The following is a 17,363-nucleotide window of genomic DNA, read 5'->3' as shown; positions in this document are numbered from 1 at the left end:
TAGTTTTCATAAAGAAGATTTTAAATTTGCTGCAAAGGCATCTCCACACAGAAATGCAGGCTCCAGTCCAGGAGTCAGACCTTTCAAAGGAAAAGGTTGTCTTCCCTCCCCTATTTTCCTCCTGGGGCTTCCTACTGAAGAGATTCAGCAAAGGAGTCCTTGTCAACTTTCCTACAGTAAACAAGTGCAGTATAGATTTTCAAAAAATATTTAACACTACAGAATTTTGTTTGAGCTCATCTCACACCATCGTTGTTAGAGAGACAAGGGTTTCTTGTACAGTTTCTAGCACTGTTTAATTCCATTACATCATGGCATGCTTTCAGCAGAGCCCAGTCTTCATTTTTACCTTTGGGAAAAACCACGCCAGGCACTGTCTGCAGGATGCATTTTTGTTTGTTCAGTGGTAAATGCCTTTTGGTGGGTAAAATATTCTCTCTTTTCTACACTCTTTCATTCGTATTGTTGTGGTTATTGCAGTTTTTTAGTAAATTCCATTTTCTACTCTCTCAAAGTGCTTTTTCCACTATTGGAAGGGAGGAAAGGGGGGAAACTTGAGTGGGTCTAATGTTCCACTGGGTTTTAAGCCACCACAAACACATTTTGAGAAACTCTAGCACTTGAACTTGATATTTTGAACTACTTCAGTCTCCCTTGAAGTGCCTTACACACAGAGGTTTTCCTCTGGGAAATATCCAGCAGATGATATACAGGCAATTTCCCATCTAAATGTTGTGGCAGAGAATTTATTTCCTTTTATAGCAATCTATTCTTCATGGAGATGAAAAATAGGAAAAGAAAGGGGACTATGACCTCAGCAGTATAAGGTTACTAAATGGTTGAATGTGGATGAGAGCACTGGTTTTGAGGTTTTCTTTGCTTTTGACATGAGAGTGACCTCTTACACATTCCAAACAAGTACTTCTCACCCACGAAGGTACTTGAAGAGACCCTAACTTGCTGGTTTGAGATTCTGTGGTCTTCCCAGGGGGGCTGCAGGACACCTAATTCTTTCAGATGTAGCCTTGGCTGAGAATCCTTCAAGTAGATTTTGTGGCTACCTTTCTAGAGGGCATGTTCCTTTTTGGCTCTAGGTCCAGAGACTAATTTTGGATACTCATTTAAGTGGAAGAGACTCTTTTGAGCACTATCTTAGCAGATGAAACTTTCTCATGTGATCAGTCAGTCACATTTTAGGCAGTGACAATGATACTACTAAAGAATTTCTGCCCATAAGGACATGTAAGAAATGTAGACATAAATACGTAAATAAAAAGAAAAATAAAAAAGTCAGATATGCTAAGGGAAGTGTACCTTCTACTAGAAGGCAAAAAGAGTAGACAAGAACCTTTCCTCAGTATTTATTATGCCTGCAGAATGTTGTAACTAAACATAAGGAGGTTTGCATTTTTCTTCTGTCTTAAATCCCACTCCTTTTTTTCACATGTCATTTTCATCAAAAGAGGTCACTAGCAAAAAGTGGCATTAGCCATAATCATTTTCGCAGGCAGACAGTCAATTTTGTCACCTCCTACAACCCCCACATCACGTTATAGCATGATTCTATGATCATATTCAAAGCTAGCCAGAATCTGGAGCAGGTTCTAGAAAATGAGTTTCTAAGATATGCCTCTTAACTGACCAATTTTATATAGAGGAAAGTGTAAAGGAATAGGAAATAACAACATTCTGCCTTTTTTCAGCATATTGCCACGGAAGTGTTCCAATCTCTTTTTTGTTGTAAGCTGAATATATTCTATCATTGGATTTTACAGATAAAACCGAATTTGAAAGGAAAGTCTGCATTCCTTGAAGGCCAAAACAATCAAGATTATTGTGTATTTTCAGATTTCTCCAGACCATAAGATCTGCCTCAAACCTAGGATGCAGAGGATTTGTGTCAGCACATAAACTGTAACATATGAAAAGCCTTATGAATCAGTGTAAATGTTAGATATAGTAAAATAGTGAAGGAATCATTCTGTAAGTAATCTTTGTAATTTCTTGAGATACCTCACTAAGTGCTAAAGTTATAATGCATACATCTGGCCATGACTGTGATAATATGACTAAGGAGATGTATTTCCAGTGAAAACATGAATTAATTTTCTGTATTAAGGTAGAGTTAGTTAGAAGATAGCATCACCTCTGTTTAAAAAAGAAGACAATAAGTAGATATGAACAATCTGAGCTCCAAAACCAATTTTTATCTGAGGAAAAAATAAACAAAGTGTTTTAACAAAAACCTCAGCATTAAGGAAGACAGATGAATTACTGTTGTAATATTCATTAATCCACAAAAATAGTGAAAATTGTCAAATCTTACACTGTGAAGAAGCAAAAATTATGAAAAGTGTTAGATTCAGCTTTTGTCTGACTACTGTTTCAGAACTCTAAAGAAAGATGTGCTACTCTTAGCTGTCAAGATCCTTGAATCACAAAGATAAACAGAAGAAAAATACCTATGAAAAATATCTACACACTACATTTTGCATCATGGGAATATTTGAACAGAAGTGAAACCCAGGCATTGATCTTTTTAAATGTTACATATGACTTAATACAAAATAAAAAATCCAAGTAATATCTATTGATCTGTACATTCAAACAAATGGAGCAACAGACACTGCCTTTGGAGGAATGAAAATCAGTCCTTGGAATTCATTCTATGCCTATTAACTACATTGGGAGTTAAATCTGCACTCAAGGTGCTTTCAAACATTTCATTACAAGTTCCAGGCAAAAAAAAACCCAACACAACCCAAACTACCTCAAAGAATAGTTCTGAAAAAAGGAATCTCTTCCTATTAACAACTCTCCTAATTCCTCAGAAAAAGAAGTCACACTTCCTTTTGTATATTCTTATGACTTAAGAATACAACTCTTTACAATTAAAAATACAATCCTTTGAATAAAAATCTTATCAAAAGTTTGAAAAGCCAATTCATATGTCACATTTTTTACTGGAAGATAAATATTTCCTTGAAGATAAAAAAAAAGGAGATAGGAGGTAAATCAATAATAGATGTAGGATATACTCCTCCTGTAGCTAGAGAATCTATGAGACAGGTTTGAAATCTCTGTACCCGCAGGGGTTTACCATAAATAAGCACCTAGTAAGCCCTGGTCAAAGCCAATGTAGGTAAGAAGCTAACTGCACACAGTCTATCGTCTTTTCTGCTGCACTCTTAATCTTCTTACTTAACAGTGCATCACGGTATTCAATTCCTTGAAAAGCTTTTAGCATGTTCAAAGTGTGGTAAAAATACCTAATAGCAATAGCACATAGAAGGAAAGGGATCCATTGAAGCAGATTATTCATTTTACCAGGGTCAGACATTTATTTGTACCTCTATTGGTATCAAAATAGAAGTTTTGTTGTCATCTGCTTATATTTACAAAATCAGATAATGTGAAGGGATTTTGTACATTAATTTAACTAGTCACAGACTAAGCAACTATAACATTCATTAACTGTACATGTCCATAGTATGGAAGTACTCCCAATGGCACTTTCCTTTTAATGTCTGCTACATTCTTTTTACGTACCTCTTAATTACAAATTATATAAACAGCAAAAACATTATATTCACAATAAGCATTTAAACATATTGTTTCACATTTTTGAAAAAGAATGGGCATAATTTTTCAGCAATTTTTAAGAGAGATACATATTTTCCTAAGAGATATTACATATAAATGCTATATATTTTCATTGCATTATGGTTTTTTATGCAGAACTTTACAATTTTTAATAAGCAAGGAACAAAACTACCTGTTCTAAAAGATTTTAGTAATTAAGAATTTTTTTTTAATGAGAAAACAGTTGCCCTCAAAAAGGCTCAGAATTCAAATATGGTTTGTATGTGGCTATTGTTTAAAGTTTCCTGAACTGGTCCATTTAACCCACTGAAATTTTACTTAGGAAATGGAAAACAAAGTTGTTTTCTAAGATTCTTCTGTTAGAAGGCAATGTAAAAATTCACACCCAGAAGAAAATAAGTTACCTATTGTCCAGACTTTCATAAATAAGTGAAAATACTTGAGATATTAATTTATAATTTACTCATTCAAACACTTATTTTAAAGCCAGTGTGAAAAATTAGCAAGAATTGCATTGCTTTTGAAGTAAATCAGGCATAGAGGTTAATAAAAAGGGGAGATTCCAAGATCTTGCTGTATCTAACTATGAAATAATCATGCCCAGGGGGAGGTTTCCAGTTACAAAATTGAAGTCTGGCCAGCTATTATACGGTTTGCTTCATAAATGTCATTGGAGGGAAAAATCCTGTAAACTAATGAATATTGTTGGTTCATTCTTACAGTTACTGCTGTGGTAGAGTAAGGATTAAAAACAATCCTTGCCAGATGATAAATCCCAAGGAGGGACATTTTCAATACTTCAATGCAATTGCTAAATATGTCATTTAAGGAATAGCTCAGAGGAGTAGGTTTCTTGATGCCTTGATGATCAGCATAAATCAATTGCAAGATGTTAGCTCAAATTCAAAGCTCAAAGCAAAGGCACAGACTAGTAATACATAAAGTGAAATTTAGGATTAGAAAAAGACAATTAATTTGTGTTCCTCACTAACAGGAGCTTAATCTACATGGCATTAGAGATACTTGAAACTGAATTTACCTATAACCGAAACCATACCTGATTTATATAGGATGACCCAAAGCCTATAAAATCTTAATACCATGTTCCAGTTATAAAGTATATTTTACTAATTTATAGGATATTCACTCAACTAACACTTATTCTCATCAAAACTCTAGCTAAGACAAGAAAAATTTGTATTGCCTCTAAACAGGCAATTAAAAAATGAAAGAATTTCATTAAAAAATTAAATACTTTTTTTTTTTTTATGCTTTGAAATAAGAAGAATGAGACAAGGTATAAAGTTGCTGAAACAGGCCTCAAGAGAAGATCTTTTACTGTCATTCACTCAAAAGTATGAACAAGACTGCAAAGAAATTAAACCTTTTGAGACATCAGGTATTGTATTGTTGGTTATTTATTAATTAAATATTTTCATTTCCTGGTTAAACTACAGATATGCTAACAACTTAAAACCTTATATCTAAACATAAATTAAATGCTTAATATCCAATACATACAAGATTAGGTACCTGTTTATTCTAAAAAGAAAAAAGAATAACTTTCTTCTGACTTTTGCATGAAAAGTGGAACTGTCAACACAAAAAATAACTTGCAAATAACTTATTCTACAAGATATCAAGAAAAGGTGCTAATGGTGACTAAAAAATGTCACTGAGATAGACTGTACAAGAAATTTCTTTAAGGTACTAATCAGACCTAAACCTGATTAACTGTCTAATTGGCTTGATTACTAATGGCAAGAAAACATGTGCTATAAACCTGTTCACAGTAAAGAGTCATAGAGGCTTCAGGGGAGCAGAAGAGGCAAGATGTTTAGAAAACTAAAATCAGTATTTTCTAGACCAAAATTAGCACCTGAGATAGTAGATCACAAGAACGAAGCTGCCCCTCCACCACCAAAGGCATCAACAGGCCAGGTATGGTTTTTCTTGTCTATTATAGATTCGTTAGTAATATATTTTTGTTTAGAAGGTATTTATGCAAGTAAATGCCAAAGGTTAGAATTTCAAATATACTTATCGAATATGGTATCAATCTTTATTTAGCAAAGTGAAAGAAATGCCTTTATTCTCCTCCACCCCACCATCTTTTCTTTATGAAGAAAATATAATTTTCTTCTTTTGAAAGCTGCTTTCTGAATAGAGCTAACCTAAAATAGTACAGTCTTATGAGAGGTCGTGATCAACATTGCAAATGGAGCATTAGAGATAAAGGTACTGCTGCTTTTCATATGATGATAAATTTTTATGCATCTTGTTTCCTTCTGGCAGGAAATGTCAGTGTGTCCTTTCTGAATATTAGAATGCCATGCAGGTATGTATCAGCCTGCTTACTGATAACCACTGGAAAGACAGTAATTTAGTAGCTATTTAAAGAAGTCTTATTTTCAGCTTGGTTTTGATAATTTAAATCCTCTTGGAAAAATAAAGTCATATTAGTCTACAGTCTATATTGTTATATAGTATTTCTTCACTGTAAAAGTTAATTAATTTTTTTCCATTTAATTAATGAAATATTTTAAACTGAAGCAAAAGGATAAGTACTCTTTGTCTCATTGTCTTTGAATTTTTATCTTTTCCCAATAATTTCCAAAAAAAGTTTTTGTTTTTTCCAACTTGACATAATCAAAATTTTACAAGACAAAATGACAACAATTTATGTTTTCACAAAAAAAAATTAAGGAGGTGGAAAAATTCTTTAGTGTCAGCCTGAGTTATTAATCATTCATGCCTATTGAAACAATCAAAACCCCTCCATTATAAAGTTAAAATTAGGTAAGTGGGGATATCCATACTGTCATCCACAAAAAAACGGCAAAAAATGCCTATATTCTATAACTTTTACATACTGCAGATCTACAGGTATTGTTCATGCTTCTTTTATAGTTCAATATTCTTGTGTCAATAAAATACTGTTTTAAAAGGAGAAAAATCCTGAATATCGAGAGTTTAGTTCTGTGCAGGCTGATATCTCACTTGGCAAAGTGCTCTAGCAAAAGAAATAAATTTATATATTTTTAAATATATTTGCTCTAGCAAAAAGATATATTTAGATTTCACTGGACACAAGGATTACTCTTCTGAATTATTCTGAAGAATAATTTCGTACATCGGCACAGCATTCAGATTGTATCACCATTATTTTACACTCTTCAAAACGCTGCTAACATGGAGGTACATGGATGGATTAGGGATTAAGACATTTCCTGCCTGCAAGGAGACACCGTCTAAAGAGTAAAGAAGAAAGAGAAGAAAGTACATGATATCTGGTAACTGATTACTGCATTAATTAATGCACTAATTTGTGTACTTATGCTTTTAGGAGGGAGCCTGAAACAAAGAAAACAACCTTTACAACAAAACATCATGCAAGAACGTTAAGCACGTACAGATTTTGATTGGAATTTTAGTATACATATATAAAAAATATATAAAAAATATAATTTTGTTTTCTATACATATGTATATTAGAACTTCAAAACGGACAGGAAAACACAAATATTTTCATAGAAAAAAATAAATCGCAATTTATTCTCAGAAACACTAACAAAAAGAAGGTCACTGACCTAGGAAAGAAAAAAAAAAAAAAAAAAAAAAAAGAAAAGGTGTATGAAGACCTGAAAGCTCCTAATGTCAAATAATTTTTCCATTTGCTGATACAACCCAACATTCTTCTCTATAATAAGTATGCTGCACACCAGGAAAACTCATTCTGTATGGGATAGCAAATGCTCATGGGGTTGATTAACATGATGCTGTTGTGTAGTACTGCGAGCTCCTCATGCACGTCTCACTCCTTCTTCCAAAGGCCACTCTGACAAAGCTGAGATGAACCAAGGTACAGGTACACATGGATTTGTTCAATATCTAATTCAGCAGGGGGAAGTAAATTTTTTGCAGTGAAAGCTGATACCATCTCAGTATTTTGTAAAGATTGAGATCTGTCATTGTGGTAAGGCAGGTCAAAATACACCAGGTGTGTTAGCCCAGCAGGAGCTTTAGGCAGAATCAGAACCATGACTAACTCAGAGATGCACCCTGGTTTGAGAAAGGCAGCACTGAACAAGTCAGCTCTGCAAACAGGCAGCAGCAGATCTCTAAGCTAAGCAGCTGGGTTTGCACCAAGGATGTGATGATGTCAGTTTTTAATTTCAGTATCCATCACAACTCCTTTGACAAATCCATCTGGAAATATGGAACACCCAGGAGCAATGGTCAGTGTGTGGCAACTTAACCAAACTCCTGCAGAAATGTTGCAGACATCCGACCACCCTTACCATTCTCACCAATGACAACCTACACTTTCTAATCTTGTGTATTTTTTCTTTTAAGGATGAAAATAAAACAACAAATGAACCACAAAAAGCAGAGTCCAGTAATAAAGTAGAGCCTGTACCGAAGCAACAAGGTTAGTGATAAGCTATTTATGAGTTCTGAAAGATTATCTGGACAGTATATATATACTCTATAGAATTGTAAATAAAACTGTTGTTCTTCCTAGTGCTCTGGCAGGAGCTCTTATTTTTTATTTGTGGAAGAAATTAAGCTCTCTGAATTGCCATTGACCACGTGCCAATGATTTGTTACAAATACAGGAACAGTATCCAGCAATAACAAAAGGTAACAAGTTTTCGAGCACACAGTGTCTTCATGAGCTTGCCCCCTCTGATCAGCTAGTTTAGGAAGCTCTATTTCTTTTTACTTCAATTTGACTTCTTAGAAATCTTAAAACAAAGGTATTTAGTAGCCTAAGGGGTAAAAAAAACCACCACCAACATAATTTTAATGTTTCTTTCAGCAACACTTCTTATACGTACCAGAAAAGACAAGACAGACTTTAAACCATCTGATATTTAAAAATTAAAAAAAAAAAAAAAAAAAAAAAAAAAGAGAGAGAGAGAGAGAAAATAATAAACTCCAAACTAGGCAGAAAATATATATATAAAAAAAAAAAAAAGCAATTCTGTCAAAAATATTTGCCATCTCCATTCAGGAGTTATTCCAGACTGGTACACAGACAGGAGTTATTCAGGTCTAGTACATAGGACCATAGAACTCAGGGCAGCAAAAAAAATTAACTTTTTCCCTAAGCAGCTGATTTCTGAAAACAGAGGGAGCTGGTCATGGCTATGCTGGCCTCCTCTTCCACCACCTCCAGTAGACAAGCCTGTCTTGTGTACAACAGAGCCTAAATGGCTGCTTACACCCACTACCAAAAAAAAGGCTCAGGACGGGTGAAGCAACAACTGCTGCTGGCCCATATCCTATTCTCCCTTTCTCACAGCATGAGTGGTGCAGCCCTTTCCTTTTCCATCCTCCAGTTCTGGAGAAGAACACAGCGTGCAGTTTCCCTGCCACCTCATCCCTGGTTTTCCTTTAGAGAGTAGTTCATTTCACTGAAGCAGCTAAGCAAAGACTGAGGAATATCCAGCTTTCTGTGATAAAAAAACATAACTAATAAGAGTGGAGCAACTAGAAAAAGATTATAAGGAAACTTTCATAATCCTTACTTATGTTTGTGTAATTATAGCAAGTGTCAAAATTTCTTTCCTCATATAACGAAACTTTAAACAAACTCCATTTAATGCAATTGTCTTGTTATATAATAGTTGTAGTATGAAATCAGGGGTAAACAAAATCTGACAGGAATTCACTGTAGCAACAATGGAAAAAACCCCCAAATTTGATATTTGGCTTTTTAGCAACACTAAGTCATAGATACTATCCCATGACAGAATGGAGTATCTGTACAGAAATTCTTTTTGTTTCCATTAGAAACTTAATTAAATTTTACAGATAAATGTAACTCATTAAGGTATATTTTGGGATAATAAACTACTTCCCTTCTAAAATATTATTGTTGGTATAGTAGCAACTACACCATTAGTTACTTCAGGAAATTATAATAACACAGTTAGGGTCCATGTTTTTTGGGGCTATCTTTGAATCTATCACTTTTTGAAAGGTACTTCAAGTCTCAAATTCAGACAGCTGAGGGTATTAATGAGTTAGATAGGCAATGGCTGTACAAGCCAGAAAATTTACATGGGGACCACACCTCAGGAGAAGCTTATGAATTTCGCCACCCAGAATGTAAGTCCCTATCATCTGAGCTACCTAAGGAGCTTCTTTATCTCTGGACAGAAATGGAGGCTGGTCTAAGGCAGCTCACAGGAGGGTCTAGATAAAACTTCTGCAAAATTTTGTGAACTTTGTGTGTTTATCTGCTAGAAGAAGAAAATGAGAATTTGTGTGGGTAAGCAGAGGACAAGAGACTAGAGAAAGCATTTTATGCTGCATGTACAAATTTGGAGAGAATTATTAAAAGCATAGTCAGGGCTCAAACAACCTTAGTTAAGGCAGATCAGCTAAAAAGAGAACTTTAATTGTGCTAGAGAAAAGTCTTTCCAAGGCCTCTTTTTATTTTCTCTGACATAATCAAACTAAGAGCAGTGAAACCCTTAATCATAGTATCAGTTTACAGCTCCTTAGTGCTAAATGCAAACCAACAGACTGAGTAGAGCTTATCTTCATCCCCCTTCTTTTCATATGACCAAAACCAGCCATCACTATCTTCTCCCTTTCTCCACGTACTTCACAAAGCAGCACAATGTTCTTAGCACACTTGAGAATCCAGCAGGAGGTACCATTGGAGCCTGTTTGATTAAAACTTGGCCACTTAGGTCAGTGAGGAGCACCTGGTACTTTTGGCTTCTTTGTTGGCTACTCATTGCCCTATCTCCACCTCCTCAGCTGCCCTCTCTCTCACTAGCTTCCTTTATGATTAATTCTCTGCATAATTAGTTCACTCTGTAATTAATTCTCTGTGCTTAGTCAGTTTGTTCCATAATGGATTATTTTTTTTAATTTATTCCCTGCTTTATTTTTGTGTACTTAACAAAGTGTGATTCACCTAATTACAGATTCTCTGTGATACTGAATTCAATTGCTATAATTTCTTTGCATATTTATCTCTTCCCATATCTTTATGGCTATACAAGTGTTGTTTTGACTTGTTTTACCCACTGCTATGCAATAGCTCTCTTGGTAGTTATGCTCTTTAGAAGGGCACATCCAGCCTCCACCTGGTAGCTGGTGACTCCATTATCATTCTCTGTTTTATAATTTCTTTTGTCCTCCTGACAGACAATTCCAGTTGGATTCTGTCCAACTACATTTTAGTATTTTTCTGAAGTCAGTCCTTATCTTCACATTTTTCCCTTACTAGAAACTAGTCTGTTTCCAGTATTCTGGGGTTTGATCTTCTACTAAATCAACAAGTGTCTCAAAGATGTTTTCCAGAATCACACACACATTTATTCAGCTTTTACTAAAGTGCATATTGACATTGCTTTGTTCTTGGTAGGACTTGAGTGAAAAGCTAAAGCAAAACCACCATAGCTATTTCTACACATGCTGCAATTGCCCATCTGGATGATAAAGTAGAATCCCTTCTGGGAGATTGTCATGTTAATGTTTGGTGATATTTAGTATATTCAGAGCCTAGATGCTTTGGAAAGTGTCTCAAGCAAGCAGTGCAGCACCACAGAGGAAGGGCTGCTCAAAAGGAACTTCACTCCAGACTCCCTCTTCTGCTCAGGCACTTGAGGAACAGTCACATTTCCTCTAAGAAAAAAAGTAAAAGCAGAAACTGTTGACAGCTGCCCCCTCTCTTATATTTGCCTACATGTTACACCTTGCCTCTTTCATAAAAAGAGAGTTCAAACCCACATCTCTCACACTCCTATAGAGTTGCCTGACTACCTGGTAAAACCTAGACTAGAGAGGAGTGGGAGGAAGTTCCATGGCCTTCCTAACCTCTGGGCCATCATGCAGAAGAGAATGCAAAACCCCATGGAATCCAAGAAGTTAGAATGCAACATGGGGCATGTAACTGACTTAAACATGGGTCGTAGAATGAGAAGTTAACCAAAACAGTAACCATGCAGGAAGAATGGATTTTTATTTCAGTATTTGTATTACAATTGTTGAATCTTTTTAAAAGAGGGGAAAAAAATCCTCCCAACATGTATTTGACCCTATTGCAAATAAATAAGGCCCAGAGCCAAGACGAGATCACTAGCTGTTATACAGAATATAGTCACTCTCATTTCCTGGAAATAGAAATAAAGCAGATGCATTTATTGAAGGTACCAAAATCCTATGCTGTAAAACATTGGATAATTCTGGTTAATTAGGCACTAACTAACTCTGCATGGACTACAACTGAGTAAAATTCTGATGAGGGCGATTTGAATTAAGCGTGAATTTTTGCAGCTAAAACTTCAGTTTGGCCTATTATGAATTTGACTCTTAAGTTGCTTTTGAGCAGCTTTACAAACCTGTCCCTTAGCACCAGGAAATCCAGAGTTAAATAAGTTTTTATTTCAAAAAATACAAATGAAGTATGTGATTTTATAAGCTGCAGCCCAATGGACTAAACCTGCTGTTCTGGTTTAGGGGACAGTATTGCTAGAAAAGAAAAAGCCGAGAGCTTTTTCCCAAAATGGAGAGTGAAAATTCCTTCCCTCCCAGTTTACTATAATTTGGAAATTAGGGAGCTCTCAGGCAAAAGGTATGGGTTTAGGAATAACAGTTCTTTACTGATATATCTACAAGATAAACAAGAACAACATCAGCTATGAACAGATCAGTGACAAAACAGAACGAAACTCAGTCTCAGTCTTTGGTCCAGTCAGGTGCCCTCTTCCTCCACACGATCCCGGTGGAGCGGGGGTGGAGTGGCCTTCTCTCTTTTCTCAGTCACGGGAACTGCAGGAGCAGGCAGGCGGCAGCGGCAGGGGGGTCCCAGGTGGGAGAAGGGTGAAGGAAAAGAAATCTCCGCTCACCGTTTGCGTCCCGGTTCTCAGCGCTGTTCTCAGAAGCAGGAAGCTGTAGCAGTGTCGGAGTGCAGGGCCTGGTCGCACCACGGAGAAAAAAGAAGTTCTCTCCTCCGCTTTCGGGCCGGCCGAGCGCAAGTGGCTCCTCGCAAGGACAAAGCAACTTACAGCGATTCATCCCCACCCCCTCTTTTGTCTTGAGTAATTAGAAACCAGGGAGTTGCCCGGGCCAGGTACCTTTAACATGCTAATGAGAAAAATTTTCTCCACTGAGGGAAAGAGTAAAAACTCCCCCAACACCTGCCAATGCAAAGAAACTTTGGAATAATCTTATTCCTTGTTGCCTTATCCCTTATGATCATCGCTGGCACTCAGAAAACAGGCAGCTTTTATTCCAATAAAATATTTTTTTAAAGATTACCAAGGACTGAAATATGTTTAATCAGCTTGTTTCCACTCCTGCTGATGTGAAGTCTTTTAACTCCTCTCAGATCTTCATTTTTCACATAAGTGGTGACTCTAAATGCCAGGAAAACAAACTCAATTTCTTCATACAATCTTTCTTTATAGAAAATAACTAATACTTTTGTTAGCCACTGAAGTTGAGGGTCAAGTTAAGATGGACCTACTTACTGATTGTTTTATTTCACCCTTGCTGATTTCTGAACTATTTAGCCTGCACATTGCATTTGTTCAAGAAATGTTGCTTGTTAAGTCACAAAGGTGTGCCTTTTGTAACATCAGAGCTGAACTCTTTTCTTTCCTTCATCCACAGATTTTCTATGGTTTTATTTTTTTTCTTGAGATCTTTGTGACCCAATAGCCATTTTTAGGTGTTTTGGATAGCTCAAGAACCTCTCTGTGGGGCAAGGACAATCAGGCAAATGGCTAAATATGTCAGAAGTATCACACGGAGTTTGTATACTGGTTCTCTTATTCCCATTCCATTGCTCCAAATGCAAAGTCAGTCTTTACTCCAGCTATTCAAGAGAAGCTGCTCTCTATGTTACTTTGCAGGCAATATTAAAAGCCAATTTGAGACTTTTAACATATTTTGAAATGTTTAATACTTTCCAAAAAGAGGAAATGTCCCCAAAAAAATCACTGATTTTAAATGCTTAAAATTATGTTTCTAAGGCCTATACATCACTGCTAAAAAGAGCAGATTACTCAAACATTAGTCACTCTGCCTCCTACTAGCAGACTCTACCCATGTCTTTATGCAACTTTTCTGGTTTCAAACAATTCTGTCTATCCTCAAGTGTTTCCATGCACCATTAAAATTGGCAACAATATTTGTATATTAACTAAATTAATTTTATCACTTAAGCATCTTGCAGCTTAACCCCAGCCAGCAGCCAGCCCCACACAGCCTCTCATTGACTCCCTGACCAGTAGAATCAGGGAGTGAATTGGAAGGATAAAAGCTAGAAAACTTGTGGGTTGAGATATTCTATCAGTTCATTAGGGAAGGCAAAAGCCATGCACACAAGCAAAGCAAAACAAGGAATTAATTCACTTCCCATTGACAGGTAGGTGTTCAGCCATGTCCAGGAAAGCAGGGTTCCAATCATGTGCAACTTGGGAAGATAGATACCATCACTCCAAATTTCCTTCTTACTTCTTTCCCCCACTCTATATACTGAGCATGGTCAGTATATAAGGTGTCATGTGGCCTGGAATATCCTCTTGGTCAGTTAGGATCAGCTGTTCCAACTATGTCTTTCCCAGTCTTCCATGCATCCCCAGTCTCCTAACAGGTGTGGCAGTGTGAAAAGCAGAAAAGGCATTGGCTCTGTGTTAGCCCTGCTCAGAAATAACAAAAACATCTTGACATTATCAACCCTGTGTTCAGCACAAATCCAAGCAGCCCTAGCACCAACCACTGTGAAGAACATTAACTCCACCCCAGCTGAAACCAGCACAGAGTACAAACCTCCAGCACAAACATCCAATATACAAAGTTTTCAAGCAACCATCAAATATATCTTCAAGAGAAGAAATATAAATATTCATTTATCTTTGTCTTTTTGTCTACCACAACTAATTCTCCTCTGTGTTTCTGCCAAGTATTGGAAAACAGATCACAATAGTTCATACCAATCAGATTTTCAGGATTATTTTTCACTACTGAAGGAACAAAAAAGAACAACATTAAATGTTCTTTAAATCAACATTGCTTACATTAATCCTGGTAATAAACATCAGAAATGAGTGTTAACATTTACAACTGTATTATATACATAGCAACTCAATGAACTATAATTAGTACTACACTATCATTGTGCAATCATACAGTAGTTTTTAAGCATCAATGCATTTTAAAATGATTACATTTTTTTAAAAGTCACTAAGAAGTTAGCAGTAGTAGGAAGTATTTGGCCATATATATTCAATTAATATAAATATATAATATAAAATAGACAATATGTGTGGGTGTTCTGATGGAAATACTACTTCCACCAAAGCAAAAGAAGATAAAAGTGAGTAAATGTTTTGTGAAACCCTATAAAACAATATATAGTGGATTCAAAATTAAATAAGATTATGCCAGTTGTGGATTAAGTTGAACTGAAATGTGCTTTTGAACAGACGAAAGAAGAAGTAGTCCAGGAAACACTTTGCTTTTTATATTAGTAACTGCTAGCCATGACAGAAAAGTAATTTTACACTATCCATCTAAAAAAATTGAAAGTTTGATTTTCTTTGAGCTGTCTCAAACTTAAAATACGGCTCATACAACGGGCTCCTGATTTATTTGTTGCCATGCTCTGCTGACAAGGTTTTTCCTCTATCAATCCTATCACTTAAAGTGCTTGTGAAGGCTAAGCTTGTTCCTCCATTATACAAAGGGTCACGCTGATGAGAGCTATCAAATTATTTTTCAACATAAAAGTTTAAAAAAAGATATGAGACTAAGTATAAGAAAGCATCACTTAAGGCCACTTAAATTACATGAGACCACGCCATTTGCTCCAAACTCTAGGCTTCCTACTTAACTTTGAAGAAGTTACTAGTAATGGAAATGAAGAAATAGACTAGACAAAGTACAACATACATCCATAATCATATACTTCAATCATAATTTATAAAGAACAGGACTGTCATGGCAGCTGAAGCAACAACATCTTTGATGCAGTACAAACACTGAAGTATAGATAATTTTATTAGTATTTCTTTTCATAAGAAAATTAACTACTCTTCATTTTTCTTCCCGTATTTCACAAGGTATTTCTGGACAGATCTATCTGTCCTCTGTCTTGCTGCATGACTTCTCATCCCTCATAAATACAGAAGAGCTCTGAATTGACCATTGTTGATCTGGCTACTGACGAATCTAGTTAAAAACCACAAGTAAATTGCGTATTCTAAAAGGTGTACTTATCATAAAGATGCTGTGTACACTTGGCACTTAAATAGATTTATGCAGGATGTTTTTAAAAGGTTAGGTCTCAGAATTTATATCTTTTAGTGCTTTTTCTACTGAAGAAATAAAGTCAGACAGACTGTCATTCCTTCAAAAGTATCATTATAATTCTTTAAAAATTAATTTTCAAAAATTAAAACCTTTTTTTTCTAGATACAGAATCAGCAAAAGCACCTGAGCCTTCAAAACCAGAAAATTCAACTGAACCAGCTAAGACAAATCAACAGGAAGAGCATGAACTAAAAGATGGGAAAGATACTAAGTGAGTAAATTCAATTAAAAATTTTGAAGATTCTACCTGGCATCCAGACATAACATTTCTGTGTGCCGTATATCAGTTCTTTAAAAGTCCCTCCTGTAAGGATTGGAAGAGCTTTATTTCAATTTTAAGGTAGCATATATATGAGGTATTCATTTATTACAAGCTTTTGATTGTCTATTGTATGTACATCATCCAAAATTGCAGAAATGAGGAAAAGGATTTGCTCAACTACAGTTATATGATAATTTTAGCCATGCTGCTGCTCGATTATTACTATATCTTAGCAAAGAAGAAATGCTGCCTTGACTCTAGAATGTTTGTCACATCATTCTGACTTGAAAGTTATTACCCTGCACTTTTTTTTTTTTTTCAGTTATACCTTTAAATTAGCATTAGCCTCCACAATAAGAAGATTAGTACTATCTGTGCCTGAGAAAAGACAAATCAATGAAACAGTAGTATCCCTCCAGGGGAATACCTAGGGTCATTCAACCTTTGTAAAAAGCTGCAGTGAAATATGAAGTCTAGAAAAAATAAACTTCCAATAGTCTGCAGTCATTTCAGAAGCGGAGATTCACCTATCAATTGAACCATAGAATTCTTTGGGTTGGAAGGGAGCTTTGAAGGTCCAGCCTTTAAGTCCAACCAAGTCCAACCCCTCTGCAATAAGCAGGGATAACTGTGAGTGGAACAGGTGGCTCAAAGCCCCATCCCAGCCAACCTTGAATGTTTCCGGGGATGGGGCATCCACCACCTCTCTGCATAACAGGTGCCAGTGTTCCACCACTCACACTGTAAAAATTTTCTTACTTTTATCTAATCTAAATCTGCCCTCTCAAAATTTAAAACCTTGTCATATCATAACCCCTGCTAAAATGTTTGCCCACATCTTTCTTACAGCCCCCTTCCAATACTAAAAAGCTACCAGTAAGGTCACCCTGAAGCCTTCCCTTCCCCAGGCTGAAAAACCTCAACTCTCCCAGCCTTTCCTCATAGAAAGGTGCCTCAGACCTCTGATCATGTTTTTGGCTCCCCTTTAGGCCTGCAATGACACCACCCAGCTTGGTGTCATCTGCAAACTTGCTGAGTGTGCACTTGATGCCCGTCTGCATCACCGTGGAAAATAAAGGTCTTGATAAAACAGCTCAGGTTGGAAGGCTCCTATAGAAAGAATGAGATCCAAACTCCTGATGAAAATATTTAGAGG

General features: G+C 36.0%; 1 protein-coding gene across 1 annotated transcript in view; it reads left to right on the top strand.

Annotated features, from left to right (window-relative positions):
• Positions 1 to 5,428: 5,428 nt before the first annotated feature.
• Positions 5,429 to 17,363, top strand: part of CNGB3 (cyclic nucleotide gated channel subunit beta 3) — a 59,535-nt gene continuing 47,600 nt past the window's right edge. The window contains exons 1-3 of the mRNA XM_033061943.1: positions 5,429 to 5,544; positions 7,960 to 8,035; positions 16,048 to 16,156. Of these exons, the coding sequence (XP_032917834.1) occupies positions 5,437 to 5,544; positions 7,960 to 8,035; positions 16,048 to 16,156 (293 nt within the window). The 5' untranslated portion in view covers positions 5,429 to 5,436. The remainder of the gene's footprint in view (positions 5,545 to 7,959; positions 8,036 to 16,047; positions 16,157 to 17,363) is intronic.

The sequence above is a fragment of the Catharus ustulatus genome, chromosome 1 (assembly GCF_009819885.2).
Source record: "Catharus ustulatus isolate bCatUst1 chromosome 1, bCatUst1.pri.v2, whole genome shotgun sequence".
Lineage (NCBI taxonomy): Eukaryota > Metazoa > Chordata > Aves > Passeriformes > Turdidae > Catharus > Catharus ustulatus.
This window is presented reverse-complemented; position numbering and strand designations above follow the sequence as displayed.